This window comes from Penicillium daleae (assembly GCF_028827525.1).
Source record: "Penicillium daleae strain IBT 16125 chromosome Unknown utg000005l_segment0_segment0, whole genome shotgun sequence".
Lineage (NCBI taxonomy): Eukaryota > Fungi > Ascomycota > Eurotiomycetes > Eurotiales > Aspergillaceae > Penicillium > Penicillium daleae.
Window position 1 is genome coordinate 129704 of NW_026623153.1, and position 19060 is coordinate 148763.

The 19060-nt window shown below is 45.7% G+C and overlaps 5 protein-coding genes across 5 annotated transcripts; 1 reads left to right on the forward strand and 4 right to left on the reverse strand.

Moving 5' to 3' along the window:
• Positions 1-3001: 3001 nt before the first annotated feature.
• On the reverse strand, positions 3002-4201 carry N7458_004362 (YncE family protein; the record flags this gene model as incomplete). Its single annotated transcript, XM_056907744.1, has 1 exon — positions 3002-4201. One exon carries the CDS (start codon positions 4199-4201, stop codon positions 3002-3004), a length of 1200 nt encoding a protein of 399 aa, XP_056766362.1.
• Positions 4202-5726: 1525 nt separating this feature from the next.
• N7458_004363 (glycoside hydrolase family 95 protein) lies at positions 5727-8361 on the reverse strand (the record flags this gene model as incomplete). The annotated part of the gene is made up of 5 exons (XM_056907745.1): positions 5727-5750; positions 6115-6526; positions 6568-7102; positions 7522-8163; positions 8217-8361. 5 exons carry the CDS (start codon positions 8359-8361, stop codon positions 5727-5729), a joined length of 1758 nt encoding a protein of 585 aa, XP_056766363.1.
• A 3241-nt stretch (positions 8362-11602) lies between these two features.
• Positions 11603-13315, reverse strand: N7458_004364 (uncharacterized protein; the record flags this gene model as incomplete). The annotated part of the gene is made up of 4 exons (XM_056907746.1): positions 11603-12098; positions 12173-12730; positions 12800-12929; positions 12997-13315. The coding sequence occupies 4 exons, from the start codon at positions 13313-13315 to the stop codon at positions 11603-11605; spliced, it is 1503 nt and encodes a 500-aa protein (XP_056766364.1).
• Positions 13316-14303: 988 nt separating this feature from the next.
• N7458_004365 (uncharacterized protein) lies at positions 14304-14610 on the reverse strand (the record flags this gene model as incomplete). Its single annotated transcript, XM_056907747.1, has 2 exons — positions 14304-14323; positions 14346-14610. The coding sequence occupies 2 exons, from the start codon at positions 14608-14610 to the stop codon at positions 14304-14306; spliced, it is 285 nt and encodes a 94-aa protein (XP_056766365.1).
• A 2289-nt stretch (positions 14611-16899) lies between these two features.
• N7458_004366 (uncharacterized protein) lies at positions 16900-17193 on the forward strand (the record flags this gene model as incomplete). Its single annotated transcript, XM_056907748.1, has 1 exon — positions 16900-17193. One exon carries the CDS (start codon positions 16900-16902, stop codon positions 17191-17193), a length of 294 nt encoding a protein of 97 aa, XP_056766366.1.
• Between the last annotated feature and the right edge of the window lie 1867 nt (positions 17194-19060).

Consider the following 19060-nt stretch of genomic DNA (forward strand, 5'->3'; position numbering starts at 1 on the left):
GTACAGAATAAGGGAGCTATGATCGTACGAGAGGTTAGTTCTGAATATGTGAACTATGATATCCATCTTACTTACTAGCCTGGCTAGGTCTTTAGATTTATCCTCTATTAACGTTCCTATCAAGTAGCGCTAAAAATACATGCTAAATTATTATCGTCGTGCTCGGAGTTGATGGTATACGCAGGTGAAAAGGTCTAGTAGAGCGGTAAGTAGTGCATGATATCGAGTTAGAGGCTTCCCTTCTCGTGGGTTAATAGATCGCTGAACGGGTAGTAGTCGATCTAGGTAGATAGGACTATCGTACGATAGGAATCTCCTAACTCCCTAGGCTCTGTATATTTAGCATGATATCACGCTATTTCCTTATTACTTAACATGAAAGGGTTCTCTCCTAGTTCACGACGGAGTAGGGTAAGTATGATCGTACGAGAGATCAGTTCTAGTAATATAAACTCTGACATCTGTCACGAATAAGTCTAACGTACAATATAGAAGTAGTAATTAAGACTACATGTAGATATATATTATAGAGACTACATAAAAAAAATGTTATAGTTTTGAAAGATATACTATACCCTATTAAATAGACTGTACTTATTAAAATCTAGGATATAGTAAGATAATTAACTAACTTAGAGTATACTAGAATTTTAATATCGTACGATGGCTTAAGTAATATAGTATTTAAACTGTTTATGGTAACGTAATTCCCGGCCGTCCCGTACACCCGGCGGTCCCGTACACTGTTCCCCATGAGAAAATTTCAAAATCGATTATCTCAACCAACGCCTATTAATTTGACTAGATATAGCGATTTTTACATGTATTGATCCTATGGCCAATCTCCCTACACCTACTACACCTAGCCGGAGCCCTAGTTGCTGGCCTAGTTGGCTGACTAGGCAATTCAACCTCCGTATGCGATTCCACCACATCTTCTTCTACCGGCAAACCTAGCTACGCAGCTAGCTGTAGCGCCTCTTCAATGGTCAATCCCTCTTCGCAGGGTAGGTACTTAGTTGAGCGAGTGCTCTTTTTAGCAGATCTCTCGTTAGCTATACGTAGATTCTCATTATCATACATAAACAATACGAGGCTGTGTAGCGTGAGGTAGTGGCCCTTAAGGACTCGATGTACTACCGATTTCAATAGGCTTCGAGGGCTTCGTGATAGGCTATCTAGTAGATTAATCATTATACTAGATTGCTTGCGTAGCTAAGCGATAGTTCTAGGCGTTTCTGGTACGAATTCGCTAGATCTGCTGCTTAGGCGGCTGCTTAGTGGTGACGGAGTATATAGAGAGATACTAAGCTTATTAAGCACTCTCTCTGTATCTACTAGTACTAGACTAGTAGCCACGAAGCTGTTTTGGATAGTAGCTAACTTAAAGGCTTCTAGCCGCGCGTGTTAGTAGTCCGCTAAGAAATCGCCCTTGTCGATGTAGTTATAAACGTTACGCGCAAGATCGCTAACGAAACGGCCGTACGCCTTCTTTAATAGAGCAAAGCAGCCAACATCTAGCGGCTATAGCAGATGTGATAAATACGAAGGCATATATAGCGGTATAATATCGTTCTCTGCGTATATACGGTCGAATAGGGGTGTAAGGTGACTACTATAGCCGTCAAGAATCAGTAGCCGAAACCGACCGCGCACGCGCGAATTAGTATATAGGATAAAGTGCTTTTCTAGCTAGCGTAGGCTAATCTTATCGGTAGTCTAGCTATTCGCAGAGACCTCGATTTGCTAATCTCTCGGTAGGTTATCGTCAAACCACCCTGCAATAGCCACTTTGCCCTTAAAGATCACGTATAGCGGTAGTATATAGCTATCTGCGCATATAGCTTCGATTGCAGTGACCTATTCGCGATTACCTAGCTATAGTATTAATCTCCGACCGTAGTATTCAGCCCTAGTAACTACCTTCTACGAAGATATAAGGCCTATTACAAAGCCTGTCTCATCAAAGTTATAGATATCCTCTAGTTGTATACCATTCTCGTCAATCACGCTTTATACGGTAGTAAACCAGGCTTGTAGGGCCTTCGGGTCTTCGTTTAATGCGCGCTGATAGTCATATCGCCTAGAAAAGCGTGACCGGAGCTCTTCGCGTCGTTTAACGAAGGTTGATGGCCAATTCTTGCCAACGGTAGGCGGAGGATAGCTACCACGGGCAGCTAGTAGGATATTGGCCATCTCGCCTACAGTAGTAGGCCTAGGGGCTGCCCCACGCGCATCCATAGAGAGAATCCACTTAACAAGCGATTCCTCTTCTAATTCGGTCAATTTATAGCCAGTTGCGCGATAATCAACGCGTGAAAGCACCCCCTTAGCGCGGTCGGCCAAGGTTGTATAGGGGATTTCGTATAGCCTAGCTGCTGCGCGAAGAGATTTGATACGGCCATTTTTCAAATCGCTCAGGGCTAACAAGACCTTGCCCTCTTGATGATGTGATTTCTGCGAAGATTCAGCGCGGATTGGTGGCATGGTAGTTAGTTGAATTTAGTATGTAGGTAGGAAGACGCGATTTTGGATGGGGTGTACGGGACCGCCGGGTGTACGGGACGGCCGGGAATTACGTTAGAGAGGCTTAATGACGAATCTAAAAATGAAGGATCTATGTTCTGGGTATAACAGGATTAGCCTGTGTTCTATCCCTATTCATATATGAAATAATCTGAAAATTAATTGTATTTCAAAGAGAGGAATTAAAAATGAACTTGCCAATTACATTCAGAGCTTAGGCATAGCGGTTGCGTGTAACTTTCATATTGCTTGTTAATTGATGGTATTGTTGCGAAAATATATCTCTGGTAGCGAATAAAGACAATATGGACTCTGGACGAAGTACACGAAAACCACTAGAATCAGCTAATAATTATCCACTTCAATTGACAGAAGTAATAAAGATGTTGATATTTCTAAGAAGATCCGCGCCAACTACACGTGTATGAGAGCCTACCGACTGTGAAGATTGATTAACTTGGTACAGGTCTATCATTTAGAGTAGCAGATCAAACCATGCTATTCCTGCCCCGACCAGAAGCATTACATTAACCGACCTTTTGGGGGCGTCGCTTTTCGCAATTTCCGTCGCAGATATTCCAGACGCGGTACTGCTGCCAGTATTTTTCCTAATCCCTGCCAAGCTATAAACTAAAATTCCTCGTGCCTGAACCGGCACCACCAACGTCCCCGTTTGCTCATCTACGGCAACGGTATGCGCAACACTATCATCTGTCATAATGCTCTGCAGCAACGTCCCATTGCTCGCGATAACTGCCACTCTTGGTGTCGCCGTTCCATTCGCAAGAACATCCTGGAAGGCAGCAGCATAGAACCAGCCTGTAGAGCTCGAGTATGTCACTTGGTCATTTCCCGTTACGCCTGAAATATTAGACACAATAGTGCCCGTCGATACGTCCATCACATAGCTCGCAGCGAAGCCAAAAGCGTCCAATTGCGACGCAGAGCAGCCTAGAAAGAGCTGATTGGATGCACCAAAGGCAATTCCCGCATTACGGCACTCCGGGACGGGGATCGTGCTTACAACAGAGAGGGAAGTGAGGTTGAGGACTGCTAGGGCGCCGCCTAGATTTGAGTTCGATATCGGAACCGAAACATAGAACTTTGAATCAAAGGGATTAAAAGCTGGCTGTTCAAGTGCTAAGGCCACTGGGAAGGAAATGTTGCCGATTACAAATCGACTGGTTGCGTTGATGATGCTGACTGAGACAGTAGGCTCGCTGGGGTTTGTTGCGACGACTGTTTGGCTGATGGGATCGTAAGCCAGCTCGTCTGCACGAGTTTGGAAACCCGTGCTAATGTTGGCGATGATGGTGTTTGTAAGGAGTGAGATGACTTTAATGCTGCCATCTCCGTCACCAACATAAAGTTCGTTGCGATTGGGAAGGACAATAAGGCCATTCGGGCCGGATAGATCAGATGAGGCTGAACCATTGACGAGACCGGTGTGGAAGCCACCGATGATCATGCGCTGAGTATTGTTGGAGAGGGAAATCACATGGACACCAGCATTTGAACGGTCGGACAGATAGTAAGTGCCATTGAAGATTGTACTCTGATCGACGAGTGCTGGCGTTTTAGGAACCCAAGAAATGCTAGATACAAGACTGTAGACATCCGCAGACGTGCCGGATGCAAATACACAGCCTAGAAGTAGAAATTGGAAGATGTTCATCTTGGATGGAGTAAACGAGATAACCGGGTGTAGTGATAGCTCAGAGGGATATATATACTCGAGAAACTTCCGTCTCACTATGCGTCTGCATCCACTCTGAAGGGGTTACAGCCCGGTACTTCAGACCCCGCCACCAGAACCTTTCTAGGCGGAAGGGACAAGCAATAGTACAGGCGGAGGTAAGAGCTATTACTGTGACAAGGTTATGCGCCGAGACTAGTAGGGGGCTTTGTAACGTGACCGCACTCCCCGATCTAGAGCTAACCAATAACATTAGATTCCATAATAATAGAGAGCTTAAATTCTGTATCGGCAGGGATTCGAAACCGCAGTTGCAGCCTAAATTGTGTTTTAACAAGCAAGGGAATAACTTTAGTTACGGTAGTGTTAATGTTGCGATATACGCTCAGAAGAGCGAAAATCGGTTGGCATGTGGCTTGTTCCGGTGGCGATATTCGCTTAGAAAGGCGAGTATCGGTAACGGCATCTGGCTTGGAACCTTGTAATGATCTGATATTTCTTTGGAATTCGGTGCGCCTATTGTGCCTCCTATCCCCTGGGCTGTCCCGGGGAGTCTCAAAAATTAGTGTATTTTATCAACGCGCTCTAATTGGCTAGTGGCTGTAATGCCTCGGTAACCAGATTTAGTGTAATTAATCTGAACTATGGTATCTATCCCAACATTGCCCTTTCTTACATAGCGCTACACCACACTCTCTACAACCAGACCGCACATGGAACGAATTGCGGGTAACGCGCGCTAACTCGGTGAATAGTTTCTTGGCCAGTTTCCTATTTATAACTGATCATGCATCAAAATGTTCAGCCTCAGTCCTGCGAAGATTCAAGTTTGTCTAGATTCAAATCTGTTTAGATTCAAGCCTGATTTTGTTCATGTTATATGTCTATGTGTAACTTTCACACTGTCCCAGGTGATATCATACTTATCACGAAAAATACGAAGACTAAACTCATCCCATCCTCCTGTTCTATTTAATAAGACCGAGTTCCTGTGATAGTTCGCAGCATCCTGTCCTAACATTTCGCAAGGTTGTCCTTGTCGTAGCGACTAGCCACATATTCCGTGTGGTGAGAGCTGGATGGGAGAGTTATCAGTGTAGGAGAATCTTCATAGATATCTTCTCCTCGTATTCAAACCTAAGTCACTGTGCAATACGTGTGGGCTGTGGGCCTCTGTCTCATAATAGCAAATCCAAGATAAATACGTAGTGCTACAGGCGTGCCCCAACTTCCAACGATGTATTTTCAGAGTCAAAGAAATAAATGTTATTCGTAAAACGCCACTATTCTCCTCGTTTCCTCAGAGTTCCTTTCGTAACAGTAGTATCAGAAACATCTAGACCCAATGGTGCGAGTAAAACCTGAACCAGACTGTTGGATGAAGAATGCCCTTGGAGAAGAGTGCATATTGCGATATGGGCGAGCAATGTCACTGCTCTCGGAGTCGCATTATAGATACTCGCAATGCCAGGGTTGGTGTAGAATAATGACAGCAGTCCTGCAGCTATGGTTGAAGCGGAAGCGGTGTCTACGTAATTGTTTAGCTTTGTCACGTTGAAGTCCGACATAAAGAACGTATGTGACATGCGATTCAGCTATATTATGCAAGGTTCTGATTATCGGTAATACTTGCCGCGTAGAAGGGGAGTTCCATATTGGTATCATCTCAATCTCATTCCGTAATACCCTTTTGAAAGGTCGATATCCGTGGATAGACAAATGTAAATATAGTTGAGAAACTTGTATATGAGTAGCTCGTGCATTAGCCATAAGGTTGCAATAGAACTAATTCATGGTTCATGTATAGCAAAACATCCATCTAACCTGACCTTTGTTTTCGTCGTGAAGTTTATCTCCCTCTTATAACTCCCATAAGATACCACTGCTCTCACCGGTGATAGTGCGCTCAGATTCACATCAACCAGCTTCCCACCCCTCCACTCCAAGCCAACGGTCATGTTCCCTCTCGTTCGCAAGCCTTGGACGGAACCATCATTCCATGCAAGCGGCAGCGCCGGCAAAAGCTCGATCTCACCGACACGGCTGCTCCGCAACAACATCTCACTCATGAGAGCGGTGCCACCCATGTTTCCGTCAATGACGAAGATATTCTTCTCAGCACCCGCGATACCAGCCTTTGAATATGTCAAGAGATTATCAAAAGATAGATCCCCGATCAGGTGACCCAGATGCCTGAGCGCGGACTCGCCATCGTTCAATCGGGCAAAATTTAGCCCTAGCAAGGCGGCAGTGAATTCGATGTCCTCCATATTAACGTGTGATTGGCGATTTATTAGCGTAGTCCTTGTGGCGGCCGCCAAATCCGGGTTAAGTCGCGCGCTGACCTGATGTGAACGGCAGAGGGCGATGGTGTGCGACAGGAGGCGATGATGAGGCTCTGCTTCTTCGTAGTCTTCAAGCCACTCCTGGAGTTGGCCTTTCGGTCAATTTGCAAAGGAGGCAGGCTGGCAAGGGCCTCTCGCAGTCTTTCCGTAAACGCGGTATCAACACTCGGTTCTTGAGCTGCAGTAATGCAGAAGTTAAACAAGTCCCGAATGAGGATGATATCTATAGTTGGCCCCAGGGAGAGTTGCTGTTCTTCAGAGCCGTCCAGGTACGGGAAGAAGCTATTTTCGGGAGATACTGAAGGGCCGGTGACGAGATATCCCGTCCGCGGGTCATTCACCATATATCCTAGGAAGAAGATAGCGGCCTGCTTCAAAACCGGGTAGGCTTGTTGTTCGAGGAATTTTAGATCAAGTGTATACTCGTAATACTCAATCATGTGTGTGGCTAACCACAAACCCCCAGTAACATTTAGTCCCCAGGAAGTTTCCCAGCCAGGGTCGGTGAAGCCCCAGACATTCGTGAAGACGTGGGCTACCCAACCGTCGCATCCATAAAACTGAGATGCTGTCGATTATCCTGCAGTTGCAAGATCGGCAATGAAGTTCATCAGGGGTGACTGGCAGTCGCTCAGGTTTGCCGACTCGGTCGGAAAGTAGTTCATCTGGGTGTTGATGTCCAGGTGATAGTCGCAACTCCAGTTCATGGCGTTGGCTTCGCCATCATTCCACAGACCCTGGAGATGCAGAGGTAGCGGGGAGTCCTCACGGGTCCCAGCGATGGTGAGATATCTTCCGTACTGATAAAAAGTACAAACAGGTCGGGGTCGTGCCCGTATAATTATGATGCCTGCAAGCGCTCCCGTCGCTGGTCGGTCGGTAAGTCGGATCCTTGCTGGCTTTGCGGCCTATTAATTTGGAGCCGAACACGGTGATATAAATTTTGATAATCACGGAGATGGTCGAGATAAAGTTGCTTGTATGTCTTCTGTTGAGCTTCCTGCAGCTGCATCGCAGACAAGCCTAACCGATTTTCATTACTTTCACGTCGAAAGTCGGTGTTAAAGGCTACCATGATGCACGCAGACGAAGCCTTCGATATCCCTGCATGGTTATCTATGCTGGTCTCCACTGAAATGCCTGGCGATGGCTGGATCCAGACAGAACCATGGCCGCGCACGCCGCAAGTACCGTCACTGTGGGCGGTTTCGACCGCGCGAGTGTCGAACTCTAACCCATCAACGGACGGTGTTACTCGGAATTCATTGCTGTCGCCATCCAGTCGCAGGCGAAGAGAGATGCCATCTGGAGCATCTGTGCTGTATCGTGAGACCAGCACCTGCTGCGGATGCGATATCCACGTTTCTCGGTGATATTGGTGACCATTAACCTTGTATTCAGTCACAATAGTAGCTTTCTCGAGAGATAGAACTCTCCTGAAATCGCTCACCACAGCACCTGCCGGGTGATCGAACTGCATAGACACTTTCGCAACTGTCAGATTGGTACCAAAGTTATTTTTCAGTGGTTGTAGGTATTGCTCCGAAAGCTTCTTGCCTCCGAGAAAGTCATTAGCAAAATATTTTTCCGGATTCGCTGAAGAATTTCATTCCGGTTCGTATCGTCGAAGGACGACTGTTCCGCGCGACCAGACCAGAAGGTCACCTCAGTCAAGTACCAGATCTCGTGGTGTAGAGCAGATTGTATAACGGCTCCAAGGCGGCCATTGCCGATGGGCAGACCCTCCTGCCAGCAGGTTGCTGGGGTATTGTACCAAAGTGATTCTGATGCCATTGTCACTATTCTACCTTCGCGCTCTGGGCGTTTCCCTAACGTAAACTAAAGACCTCACCTGGTCAAATTGTCCGATTAGCCTCTAATAATTCCCTCGACGCAGAGTCAAATAGATTCTGACTGGCTTTGACATGATCGCTCTGTACTGCTTTAAGTATCAGCAAGGATGGGCGGCTCGGCCGAATTCTCGGCAAGGTTAGGGACGAACCCCACTTACCTGGATATTTGTCCGTAATTCTCAACAGATTTATCATACTAGTTGTTTACATTATGTTTTATTTCGTGTGGCCGAGGGACCGCGGGTCACAGCGCAAGGTCTTTCTCTCAACTTGACGACTGCGATTGATCACGCACACAAAAATAGACTAACGGGCTCAAACACAACCAAAGGGCGCGTAAGGCGTAGAGTCCAGAAAAAGGCCCAAATCGGATTCTACCGCAGAACCTGTTGTTGTTTCACTTCTTGTGTTGGAGTATTGCCAAAGAAGGATTCCATTTGTAGGTTGTACATATGACCATGATGGTGGTAATGGTGATGATGACGACGATGATATGGCATGATGCGGTTTTATGGGAAATCTTCGTAGCAAGCCAAAAGAAGTGCTGATGGGTGATTAGAACCTGTGATCGTCCTTAAATGGAAGAATATATTATACCCTGTAGTGGATAATTGGTCTGTTAGTGAAATACCAGAATGTAGTCCTGTCACAAAACTGTTTTGTTAGCGTACTCAGTGACGCACACCCCCACCCCCACCCCCTCTCATGCCGCTTGCGGCACCCTCACACTCCCCCAGGTATTCCAAAGGAGTTTCTATGCTGTAGTTGATTCGGTTCACCGCCCCAACTTGATCATTTAAAGCCAACAATTTTTCATCATCGGCACCGAATCCAGCGGTTCTATGTATGCAACGAATTAAAATAGTGAAAAGTATAATGCCTCTCTCTGACACTAAGCCTCCTTTCTCAAAGGTATTTATTTTATGATGCCAAAAGATGAATCAATCCGTCCTGAAATAATGATTCTAATGCTTTGTCCAATCTCAGATTCTGATCGTCGGAGCGGGTCCGTCTGGGCTACTTCTGGCTATTTTGCTAGCTCAGAGAGGTATCCCATCTATCGTTCTTGAGGCGTGGGACCGACTTGATGAAAGGCTTCGAGCGACACAATACGGCGTGCCCGCGACCAGAATCTTCAAACGGGCAGAGGTGCTTGACGACATCAGAGCCGTCAGTATCCCCGACTTCCCTGAGATCTCATGGCGACGAGGATGTGATCTCGTAAAGCTCGTCAGCGTCGACATGTCAGTCGTCAAAGATCATCCAGAACGCATGACGGTCCTGCCGCTCAACCAAATTCTAGAAATAATGTACAGACATCTGATAACAAAGTACCAGTATCTGGTGGAAGTCAAGTTCAATCACCGGGTTGTCGATGTAGGACATGACGAGACAAAGGCTTGGGTTCGAGTAGAAGAACCAGAGACGGTACACAAACAGCAGTGTCTGTGGGAAGCTGACTACGTGATTGGATGTGACGGGGCCTCAAGTGCGGTCAGGAAGGCATTGTTCGGTAGAGATTGGCCAGGGCAGACCTTCGACTGTCAGCTAATGGTACAAAACGTACGTAATTTGCATCTTCTTCTGACAAGGAAATTTCAAATTGCTGAATGGTAGAATTTCTAAAGGTTTTCTATGATGGATTTGAAAAGCACGGTTGGCGTGGTGGCAACTACATCATAGATCCGGATCATTGGGGGCTTGTCACCAAACGAGGGAACGGAGGTCTCTGGCGTGTCACTTACGGAGAAGTAGATGGACTGAGCGAAGAAACATATTTGCAGCGACGGCCAGCGCGACTCAAAGGTATTTTGCCTGGGCTCCCCGACCCGAGTGAATATAAGATACATGAGACTAACATATATCGCATCCATAATCGATGCGCGAAATCGTTTCGAGTCGGACGAGTCCTATTGGCTGCTGATGCTGCCCACGTTTGCAACCCCTGGGGTGGATATGGCTGTATGACTGCCTGTGTGGATGTAGGAGGCCTTGCAGATTGTCTTATCGGATATTACGAAGGTAAATGCGACGAGAGTATTCTGGATTTATATGCCCAAATACGACGTGAGAAATTTTTGAAGTACGTTGATGTGCGATCAATCAAAAACATGGACCGAATCAGCAAGACGAATCCGAATACAGTTCTCGAAACTGACAATTTCATGGCATTGCTCAAGGACTTGGAAGGGGATACCAAGAAAACGAAGGATTTTCTTCTTGTAAGATGTCTTGTTTCGTGGGCCAAGTGATAGGTGCTAACTGTTCGCTTGGATTAGAAATGGTCCAGAATTGAATATGACTTCACTCAACATTACCGGTGTGATATAAAGTGATCGCGTCTATTTTGGCTCAGAGAACTTATGCATGCTTTGATTTTCAAATTATGCCTGCTTTACAAGGTGATAGGGAAATGGATCTCCTGCTCGCTCGTTCTATAAAAGCCCCGGTATTTCGAGGAGTCCAATTTTGTGCAACCTTTCGTAGTACCGTGCTCAGCCCATTGACACAATCAGAATGTTATGATATACAGGGCAGGGTATATCAACCTGTCGACTAGATAAGGGAGGAAGCCAAAGGCAGGACGGATGGGGCTAAGGATAGGGACTGGATTGGATACAAGACTGATCCTTGAAGGATCAGGAGTAGGTACAGTACAACCCCGCTTGAAATAACCCAAGGGTCGATAGCCAATCTGCGGGGTATTGATGCCTAATCCCGTTTAGTCATGTCCAAAGATAACGTAACTATTCAATCGTCTAGCTGGCAGTCCTACATTCCATGCAAAACAGCGAAATTTAGTCCTGCGTAAGGTGTGGATTCGCGGGTTTCCGTTGGCCGACTTTGCGTTCGATAATACTAAACAGGCTCTAAGACTTGGCCAGATATCGAAAAGAGACCAAGGATAAGAGACCAGCATACAAGAGAACATCGATAGTTATATATTAAGAATAAGACTCATTCAACGGGTAGGTAAATAAGTCTTGAAATAATTCCTCAGCAGCCGCAAGTAACGTATAATCCGCTGGACGTTGCCGCAAAATCTCCGCACCAAAGCGTCGGCGCGCACGCCAAATCATTTCTATCGAAATATTGGCTGTATTTTGTGATAAGACAGGCAAGAGCACATGCAAAGTGACACACCACCCATCCCGTCATGCTCGCCCAGACTCGGGAAAAACTCAAAGTCGATAGCGAAAATTTGGATTCTCTTTGTCTGTTAGATCATGAAATGCTGTTGCTGAAGTTACTGCTTCATTCACCGGTGCAAGAGCATCGCGCCTCTGGTTCTCATGGCGGAGGTAGAAGCACAAAATTATAATCAGGGCTATAGCTAAGCAAGTCAAACTGATAATAATCTTGAATGCAGTCGGGTAATGTTCTTCTGTTTGAACGGTGAGAACCGTCAATGGCGCTATACCATTTGACGCACAATAGGCCACCCACATCAATCCGGCGGTTGTCGCTTTTTTCGTATGACCTGCGGTGTTGACGCTGATGATTGATAACACCATGACGTGAACAGCCGGGAAAAATCCCAATAAGAATAAACCCCAGAGGGGAACTGCCTTGTTAACCCAAGTCGACTTCCAGATCATCACCGACCCGGTAATAACTGGCAAGCAGCAGAACGCAGAACATATACCGCGCATATCACGAACGAAAGCTGATACTAGACTGTTATCCGACTGTTAGTCATGTTTCTTGCTTCCATTCACCATATTTCCTTCTCCCTCACGCAATATACGTACCCGGTACTAAGTAGGGTGAGAAAAACAAAAACTCCTACCACTCCTAGCAGTAATATAGATTTAAGCTCTGTATAGCCAAAGCTCGTCGTGATCACAGAGCCGAAACCTCCTAGAGCTCCGTTTGTCATGTTGATTGAAAAGATAATAAGTACGGCCAGCCAGTTTTTCAGGTCCAGGAAGCCTTCCTTTATTTGGTAAGGCTTGATCGATTTGTTTTCGATACCTGTCAGTTCGAGCTTCATCCTCTGAACGGCGATTCTTCTGAGCTTCGGACTTAAAAATCGAGCCTTGAGGGGGCTGTCTGGTAGCAGAATCATAACAACCAATCCCCATACGGAAGTAATGGAACCAAGTGTCATGAACTGGTATCGCCATGGTGATAGGCGACCATGTATGTGTCCAATAGCATAAAGAATCAATGTGCCAACAAGGGTTCCAATCCCGGTAGAAGAATACCAGATTGCGAGTCTAAGAGGTTGCTCCTCACGTTTGTACCACATTGCGGTAATCAGAGAGAAGGCTGGAGCTACCGCTGCTTCGGTAAACCCCAGGAAAAATCTTTTGGCTCGCAGTCAGAATCCCTCTTTATGTTAAAACAGTAACGAATTGCACTAGGCTTCCACTAACCGAAGAATAAGTAAGCCCGTGTATGATTGGATGGCGACAGTACAAACTGTGACTCCTCCCCAGAGAAAAATCATAACCCCGACGTACTTTGCAATAGGAAGTCGCTGGCTAAAATACACTCCAGGGATAACTAGCTTTCTATCAACATAGATCCCCGAGAAGGCCGCATAAACATCGTATCAAGGGGAAGGACTCACCACCAACTAAGTATCCCCAAAAAAAGATGAGGGTGGTATAAGAATACCTCCTCAGATCCATTGTCGGTTGGCCGTTGACCTTTGTGATAGTAAACAGATCAAGATCCTCGATAATTCCAAATAAGGCAGCACCAGTCAAACATGCCTTGTCCATGTATTGGAGCCCAAATGTGATGAACATTACTGGCAGAAGCATCCAGTCAATTCTTCGGAGACACAATTTGTCATCCTGTGGAGTAAGAGGGTCATGATCACACTCCAGTGTAAATTGGGCTCCAATATCTTCGTTGTGCTGGACGTCATCCTTGGGGGGTTCCATTGCGAATGAGACTATTTTTCTGCGGGTGTTCATTGACAAATTTAGCTTTCACAGCCCGACTGGAGTTCTGACGATTGACTGTCAAATAAATATTCCGCAATCACAGCAATTTGAGCGAATTTCGCTCGAGGTAGCGCCAATCGCTATGATGTCAGAACCACCGCCCGTACATAAAGGTAAGTGGGGAACTCTGGGAAACTTTAATATTTGACGAATGGGATGACGCCTTTCTCATCCGCACTGCTTGAGGCCGAAACCTCCGTTTTAGCGGACGATCGCGTTTAAACAAGGAGACTTAGATTGTGGTTATTCTGGTTCGAATCGAATTGTCTGGAAGTCAGTTGGCAATTAGTCAAACTTTACATGCATGTTTATCGAAGCCTTGATTGAATACGTTAAATGAGCATATATCTCCTTTGCTACAGAGTTTGGGTTGATAATTTAAAGAGCAGCTGGGAAGCGGTTTCACCCGTTGTACTGTTAAAAATTCATGTCACATTAAGAAATTTGTAGGTGGGGTCTATGAATTGAAGCTTAGATGAGCTGAGTGAGTTCTCCGAGGCTGCAGCAGTGTGTTACGACACAGGGCTTCTGATACTAGTCCGGTCCACAATTTGTAATCACAAGATGCGCTCAGATGCTACACAATTGTCTCAAACCGATACGGCGGTATTTCGCCATTCCCCTAGTGCAGTGGATCGTTTCCATGTTCGTCTTGGATAGTCTGTTGGGAGAATAGAACATTCTCTACAGAATGACTGACAAAGGGGCATCTCCCTGGTTAGCCCGCTTATCATGCCAGAAACCCAATTTTCTTCTTCTGTTAGCTAATTACGCTCGTGCCGTCGACTACAGTTATTCTTATTCAATAGCGGAAGCTTGCTAGCCGTATATGCCTGGTTTGCAGTGCTAATTCCGAAGGAGCTGAAGTTTTCAAATAGCCTTTGTGTGTACAATAATAATAACTAATAGTAGCCGTAGACTCATCCTACGACATGCACAAAAAGGCTGAATATTAGGCAGTAAATACCTCCGAGTGTCATCACCATCTGACTCCCAGTTCCTGTGGACGGCGATGGATGAGAGGAGCCAGTACCAGTTGTCGTAGCTATAACAGTAGCAATAGCACCTGCACTCGTAGCCACACCCGTTGCCGCACTTGTACCATCACTCGTAGTCGTAGTCGCTGCAGAGCCATCAGGGCCAGAAGAGGTTGTAATAGTGTTTCCGGTGCTTGTTCCAGTCACGGTCTCAGTTGGTAGTGGGTGACCAACCTTGAGACACTCAGACAGCATGATGCTGGAGACCACTGGTTGCACATTATTAGCTGTGGTGCCTGAAGAATTGAGGAAAGGACGTCTGCTCAGTTACCGGACGCGGAATTTAGAGGGCACGATTTGGATACGCAAGGAGAGATTTGCGACAGAATGTTTGGGACTTGGCAATGGCAATTGAAATCTGCTAATCCCGAACACCCATCGCTGCCAAGAGCGCTGATGAAACACTGAGCCTGCGGAAAATTAGCACACGTTCACGGTCCATCCAGTTGAAGAACCTAGTAAGATTTGAACTGACTGAGCACGCTGGAACAACTGGGAGTTGAGCTAGGGATCCCGGCAAAAGCCATAGCAAGAGAAGAGCTTCTTTAAAATGCATTTTGAAAAATAATAAAAGTAAGGTGATATTAATTGAGTTGGCAACCCAAAACACAGAGAATGTGCTTTGTAAATCGAATAATCTTGCGACTCTAGAGAGATGGGAGGGATTGTCCGTATTTTATAACCGCGGTATAATTCATAGCACAAAACGACCATTGTGTTTCCTGTTAACTAACCGACTCCTTTGTTGCTCTATACTCCCTACAACCACCAGGGAGAGCTAAATTACCGCCCTGCGATATTCGCGATTTCAAGCGATTTTCGCCCCGCGTGTTGGGTAAGTCCGATGTCGATCTTGTATGGGGCTACGTCTCCCACGTTTAAAAACCTGTCATGCACTGTAAGTCTCTCAAGGATTTCCGAATGCGAAGGTATCATGCCCCACTGGTCACACCTACCCCACTTTAGGTGTTGGTGTTCCCTCTGTTATTTTCAACCCGAATCCAAACTTCTCAATTTAACCTACTTTAAACTATTTTCGCTCTAAACGGTCTCTTATACCAGGGTTCGACGACATGAATATCCCTTTCTTTATCATTTACCATTCCACTGTGACCCTGCAAATTCTAGGTGTTATCAGAGCTCTCTGAAATCCGACGATTGGGCGGTTCGCTCCGTGAGCTTGCCATTCCCTCCATACCTTCCGAATTGTAGCAGCCCTTTCCTCCTCAGAACGATGCTCAATTAGGCGTTTAGCCCAGCCGGCGTTTTGTATACCACCAGAATTGAGTCGCGTGTTTGGTCTGGTCCTGCAGGCGGCGATTGAACTTATGCGGCTTCCTCGCCAATCATCAGGTGTAAGCGCAAACTTTAAAGCTCCGTGGGTTGTCATTTCGGACTGTGCCTGGCGGGGTATTCCCTGGTGTATTCGTACCCTTGAAGCCAGTGGTGGTGGGGCTCCAACGAAGACTTCGAGATCAGGAGCGGCCGGAATCTTCTTCAGAAGGATACCAAGTGCAACATGTAGAATTAATAGCCAACCTGTATTCTCGAAGGCGCCTCGGATAATTCTCTGTATGAATGTCTTCTCACGAGTCTTCGGAATCCACGATATGAACTCTGCCTTACCAGAACCCCACTACGGCGAAAGCTCGCTGTTCTATGCGCAATAGAAGGTATTATAGGCAAGAAATGGCTGGCACTCAAGCGGTTGAATAGAATGGCTATGTGATAGGAAAGGGAAGGTAATAATGCCGAGGGCTTCACAAATTCCATGAGGTCAAGCGTGCAATGGGAACCATGATTATCCATTAACCGAGGCCGTTTTCCGCCTCTCGAAACGCAATTGTTTCGTGTTTAAGTGGGAAAGCCGGATCCAATTAAAGCCGAGCTTATAATTTGACAAGCCTAGAAAAGGAGTTATGCGGTATCAACACCAGGTCCCTAAGACAACAGAACAAGCTGCAGCCGAAGCATTGATTAGCCGTCCTCGTGATGCTGAAGAGCTTGAGATGATGATCGACTTACAGACTCCTCTATACATTGAAGAAGACCTGGATGATTATAAAATTACGTGATATCTAGCAAAGGGTCAGTATTCCTCGTGCTCTGTACTCTTAATTAGTCTTCCTTCATACTAACTTAGGTCTTATTGTTATAGATAAGATTACTATGTGCGCTACTATATGTATCGGTCCTGGGTATGTCTACTTTGAGGGTAGACATAGTTGTCTTTTGGCCCAAGTGTACAATAATGTGACCCAGGCATGATTCGTGACACTTAGGGGGTTATAAAAGTTAATCCAATGGTCTTTTGGAAAGAGCATGAACACGAGTGTCCAGAACTTTCAAAGATGGCCCGGAATATCCTCTCTATTCCTGCTAGTGGTTTTGGTGTCGAGTGTCTCTTTAACTGTGCCGGTGATATCTGCCACTATCGTCGGGAAACCGAAAAGCAGAGACAATCAAAGAACTGATACTCTATATATGTTCATCAAAGTTCGAGTGAAGGAGTACCTCTCCGCTGGAGAGGCTGCTATGGTTGATCAGGGAAGAATGTGTGTTCTATCGATCACTGATATCGAACCGATTAGTGATAACGAAGACGAGGATAACGAAGACGAGGATAACGAAGGAGATGACGAGTCGGAGGATGAGTCAGAGAATGATGAAGAGGATGAGATATCTCTTGATCAATCTATGACCCAACGTAAGGAAGCACAGCGAAAGCGGCCTCGGAAGAGGATCTCTGAGGTCCTGGATGATATAGGGAGCCTCTAACAGAAGATCCTAACAAAGCGGGCCAATAGGGCCGCCAGAAAATCAAGACGGCCCCGACTTTTTTAAGGCTTTATGGATTATGGTCGTGGCGAGGTCTAATCATGTGGCCCGGGCATGATCCGTAACAACATGGTTGAGAATTGATATTGTCGAGATATGGAGCGGTAACTTACCGCTTAGGCAGGGGTTATACTGAGTGACACACTTTCCTTTGTGTTTTGTATAGTAATTTGGTTTCTTTGGCATTACAGTTGTCGTGATAACGTATTGCCCGAGCGACCGAATTGACCGAGCGGCCCCACTAAAAACCCATCTCAAAAATAACATATCTTGTCTACCACATTAATCATGCCCCCCCAACGGTCTGATCGAAAAAAAAAAATTAATAAAGCAGGAGGGCCGTCTTTTATTAGCTATGAAAGCTATAAAATGTGGTAAATATTCTATAGGTCAATAATTCGAGGGTCCTCTAAAAATGCCCTCTAATAGTCGTATTTTCGAGATAATCGTGTGGATAAATTTAGATATCGTTTAACAAAGTAAGATACCTAATCTCTACTAACAGTAGAGGGGGTTATTTTGTAGGCATAAAGGTGTAAATTGGACATATCTCTTAACATAGGCAGTGTAAGAGCAGCACCTCTGGTATCTATATCTGTGAGCAAGCGATGCTGCGCAGGTAGGTAGAGAGGAAGAAGAAGATTGATTGATCTTCTTCCTCGATTGAATAGGAAGGGTAAACTCAATTCGGCTTAGAATCATAAAGGTAAGATGAGAGAAAAGTGAGGTAGGACTGAAGCTTGGTTGATTGTATTGAATCTCTTGTTCTATGTGTATTCCACATGATTATTATCTTGGTAGAGAAAGCAGGGCATATTTATAAACAATCTTTTATGCAAACTTATCAAACTTGTTTCTTGCATGTGATCGTTCTAGATAGATCCTACAAAGATCTAGATGCATAGTGATCTCATGCAGTAGCTGTTTGATTGGTGGTTGCTTGATTGTACGATGTCATTGACCGTAGTGATGATGGTATGGCATAAAGCTTATAGAGATTCAGCCATCTTGTATAGGCTTTATGAATCTGGCTTGATATGCTGCAAGATGCCCCATATCTTACAGTTTCTTATCGGGAGATATATCAAACACCATCCTACCAGATAGATTTCTCTTCCATTTTCTCCTCAATCTTGATACTTTCGTCAAATGGCACAAGTTGATCCCTGATTCTACTTCCAGAAATGCCAACTGGAGGGAGTGGTACGCACGTACAGTCGGGAAGGATTCGAGAGAAGCCAAAGTGCCAGAGGGATTCGAGATTGGTACTCTGTAACTACTGTAATTAAAGTTTAATAGTATAAGCCAGAACCTATGATCATCGATGCACTACGCAAATAATTACATACTCAATGCCCAAATATTCAGGCAAAACTGCATAATTTATGCAGTAACGAGTAGGTCACGAGTCTACGCATGTTTGTACTTTTTACAATCCGCAAAATATCCAAAGATATCGTGCGGATGCTGCTGCTGCTTAGTTCTAAGCCGAGACGGAGAAGGGAGGAACAACAAAATTGCCGTCAACATGCCATCGCGCAAACAAACCAAAAAGTGGACTGAATATCTAACGATTATTACGCATCGTCCGCCTGGTGCATCCGGACAGTAACTACACCCGCCGGGAAGCTGGTCAAAGTCACGCCGTAACGAATCTTCCGGCCAGGGTGGAATCCTGAATCTGGTCGAAGAGTTGCAGTAGGCGGACCAGCACATAACCAGCCTCGGTGAGGGCGAACTGCTCACGAAGGCAGATGCGGGGACCGCCGTTGAAGGGAATGTACTCCCAGCACGACTTGCGGCTCAG